General features: G+C 42.8%; 1 protein-coding gene across 3 annotated transcripts in view; it reads left to right on the plus strand.

The window, feature by feature from the left end:
* The window catches only part of ACOX1 (acyl-CoA oxidase 1), a 36,002-nt gene that overhangs the window by 7,181 nt on the left and 25,080 nt on the right, over positions 1-3,741 (plus strand). For 2 of the 3 annotated variants that reach the window (XM_012803111.2, XM_003786118.3), the window contains exon 3: positions 2,056-2,216. The exons of the other annotated variant lie outside the window; for it this stretch is intronic. In XM_012803111.2, coding sequence (XP_012658565.1) covers positions 2,056-2,216 — 161 coding nt within the window. The remainder of the gene's footprint in view (positions 1-2,055; positions 2,217-3,741) is intronic. 3 annotated transcript variants of the gene reach the window in all.

Raw genomic sequence — 3,741 nt, forward strand, 5'->3', positions numbered from 1 at the left:
CCTAAAAAGTGATTTCTTACCCTGAACCGGTGCCTGATAGCCATTGGTTTCAAGAAAACATTTTTTACTGATACTAATAAGCAGTTTCCATTGACTTTTACACAGGATATGGGACACAACTATCATTTCTGCTGGTGGGATCTGTCATTAATAATTGTGGTTAATTATAAATATTTATATCTAAGAGCAACCATGGAGGGAGTTTTTTGTTTCCAGGTAGATTATGATTTGTGTTATTTAGAAAAGGAAATGGGGGTGGCACCTGTGGCTCAGTGAGTGGGGCGCTGGCCCCATATACCAAGGGTGGCAGATTCAAGCCTGGCCCACCAAACTGCAACAAAGAAATGGCTGGGCATTGTGGCAGGCGCCTGTAGTTCCGGCTGCTTGGGAGGCAGAGGCAAGAGAATCGCCTAGTCCCAGGAGTTGGAGGTTGCTATGAGCAACTGAGTGACGCCATAGCACTCTACCTAGGGTGATAGAATGAGACTCTGTCTCTACAAAAAAAAAAAAAAAAGAAATGGGGTCATTTATGTAGTACTTATTTAGGAAATAAGAAAATAAGAGAGTATATTGTGCTTACTATTATTTCCTTTAAGGTGGTGGGATGGTTTCAGAGCCCTCCTGGCAGTGGAATGGCAGCCCACTCCTTTTCTCAATTCATTGTACAGGCTTTGCTTATTGTACAGGCCTAGATAACCTGGTAGTGACACCACTTCCCAGTCATCCCTTAAGAAGTCATGAAGATCAGTTAGATGAGATATGTTTGTATACACTTTACCCTGTCAGATCTATGATGTAGCATAGCCAAGCCTGACTAGTGTGTGTAATTTGCGTTTTGACTATTTTATGGATTCTATTTTGTGAAAGGATAGCTGAGGACTGAATTTCAATGTGATGTAGAGTTCTCATAACCTGGAGTTCATTGACCATTGGGGATAAATTTTTTTTTTTTTTTTTTTTTTGTAGTTTTTGCGGTTTTTGGCAGGGGCCAGGTTTGAAGCCACCACCTCTGGTATACGGGGCTGGCACCCTATTCCTTTGAGGCACAGGCGCTGCCCTGGGGATAAATTACCTACTTACCCATTTGGGTTTTGTGTGTGTGTGCGTGTGCGTGCGTGTGTGTGTGTGTGTGTATTTTTTGGCCCGGGCTAGGTTTGAACCCACCACCTCCAGCATATGGGGCCCAGCGCCCTACTCCTTTGAGCCACAGGCGCCACCCCCTACTTACCCATTTGTAAACCCAAGAAGACCTTTAGTGACTTGCAATTCTACCTTGGATATGAAAGATAGTTTATTCTTCCTTAGGAGCTTTTATTAACAGCTCCTCAGATAAGTGTTCTTTGGTGTTCCTTTTGATCTTCAAAACAAATAGAAACTAAAAATAAAACAAAAACAACAACAAAAGACACACACTAACATATTTCAGCCAGTCAGCTCCTAAGCTCAAGCGATCCTCCTGCCTCGACTTCACAGAATGTTAGGATTATAGGCATGAGCCACTACACCCAGACAAGTGTAGACTTTATAAACAAACTTTGGTCCTATGATGATTAGAGGGAAAAGAGATAGCACCAGTTTCTGCTGTTCTTTCTTGGTAGTCAAATGTAAAGGTAACATTTTACATTTAATTTCATGAAATGTAAATTTTCATGAAAATGTAATTTTCCTGACCTTCAGCCTGAGGGCCATAGTTGTTTGTCAAGAATGGATGATAGGGCTGGCCACGGTGGCTTCCGCCTATAATCCCAACACTTGGGAGGCTGAGGCAGTTGGATTGCCTGATCTCGAAGGTTCAAGACCAGCCTGAACCAGAGCGAGACCTTATCTCTAAAAATAGCCGGGCATTGTGGCGAGCACCTGTAGTCCCAGCTGCTTGGAAGGCTAAGGCAAGGGAATTGCCCAAGCCCAAGAGTTTGAGGTTGCTGTGGGCTGTGATGTCGCAGCACTCTACCGAGGGTGACATAATGAGACTTTTGTCTCAAAAAAAAGGGGGTGGTGGTGGTAGAATGCAGTGCCCAGAATAAGGCTGAGATCCTTTTCTTTTCTCTCCTGTAGACTGCATTTGGTCAATTTTGTGGAACCTGTGGGCCTCAATTACTCCATGTTTATTCCTACCTTGCTGAATCAGGGCACCACTGCTCAGAAAGAGAAATGGCTGCTTTCATCCAAAGGACTCCAGATAATTGGCACCTACGCCCAGACGGAAATGGGCCACGGTTAGTCCACATTTGATGGTCCATGGGTAACCCACTTCAAAACTTAAATTAACAGCAATTCCTGGCATTTGATTTTTTTTTCTGCGGCTACATGTTTGGGATTTTATTTTTAAATTGTTGAATCAAATTCAGCTTCTTGTTTTCTCCTGGGTCATTTCTCCATAAACTGGTTGAGAGCTCTGGCCCTTAAACGTCATTCAGTCTTTTTTCTTAAAGCCTTTCATCATTGCTGCATATACTCCCTTTGAATGGGTGCTGAACAGTTTGGAAGGATAGGGGTTAAAGTGTAGCAAAGCATTCCATTATGCTGCTTTAGTTATTAAGACTGTTGGTGGTTCTCCTGAGGGTTAATGCCTCAGCAGTATTTGTTTTTTTTTTTTTTTTTTTTTTGAGACAGAGCCTCAAGCTGTCCCCCTGGGTAGAGTGCCATGGCATTACAGCTCACAGCAACCTCCAACTCCTGGGCTCAAGCGAGTCTCTTGCCTCTGCCTCCCAAGTAGCTGGGACCACAGGCGCCCGCCACAACGCCCGGCTACTTTTTGGTTGCAGCCATCATTGTTGTTTGGCGGGTCCGGGCTGGGGATTCGAACCCACCACCTTAGGTGTACGTGGCTGGCGCCTTAGCCGGTTGAGCTATAGGCGCCGAGCCACCTCAGCAGTATTTGGAATGTGCTTCTCTGCTTTAATGAGGTTAAAGGTGTGGATTTTATTGGGGGCAGAGGGTGGAGGCAGCTAAATTAGAAGGGTTATAAGGCAGTTTGGAAAAGTATGACTCTCTTTATCTAACTCTAGCAGTCTTTTTTATTATACATTTTTAAAATTTTGCTTTTGGTCTTAATGTGAAATAGATTTGTTTTCAGAGACAAGGCCATTGGAGGGTTTGAGTATCTTCAATTTGAGCCACCTAGCCTCATATCTAATTATCAAAATGGGAGGAGTAAAGGGGAAGGAGGAAGGGAAGTTAGTTATCAGGGAAATGTCATGTTGTGTTTGATTTGCTGATTTTAGCTGAAGGCCAATGCTGAAATTACAAGCCTGAAGAGAGCTTTCCTAAGGAAGGAAAGATAAAATTCTTCATGTCCTTTTTCTCTTGAATGTAAATTTACATGTATGTATATTTTACAATCTTGAAATAATTTTGTGGGACAACCTTTTTTACTCTTTTCGACTTAATAGTCATGCTCTTCATGGGAGGTGTATGATGTGAAATATTCTGAGACTGATGGGTCTGTTGTGTATCTTTTGGTGCTCTATGTCTCTGTCTCTGTAAAGAACCTCACAAATATATATTCGCCCTACATTTTAAAAGGAGAGAGGAAGAAATGAAGACTTGAGTTTTACTGGTTTGAGGACAGAAGTTGGGCTAAGATCTTAATGTTGCTCAAGATGAGTTTGCTTTTATTTTATTTTTTGAGATAGAGTCTCACTATGTTACCCTGGGTAGAGTGCCATGGTGTCACAGTTCACAGCAACCTCAAACTCGGGCTTAAGTGATTCTCTTGCCTCAGCCTCCCAAGTGGTAGGC

The sequence above is a fragment of the Otolemur garnettii genome, unplaced genomic scaffold (assembly GCF_000181295.1).
Source record: "Otolemur garnettii isolate 467f Iridium unplaced genomic scaffold, OtoGar3 scaffold00018, whole genome shotgun sequence".
Lineage (NCBI taxonomy): Eukaryota > Metazoa > Chordata > Mammalia > Primates > Galagidae > Otolemur > Otolemur garnettii.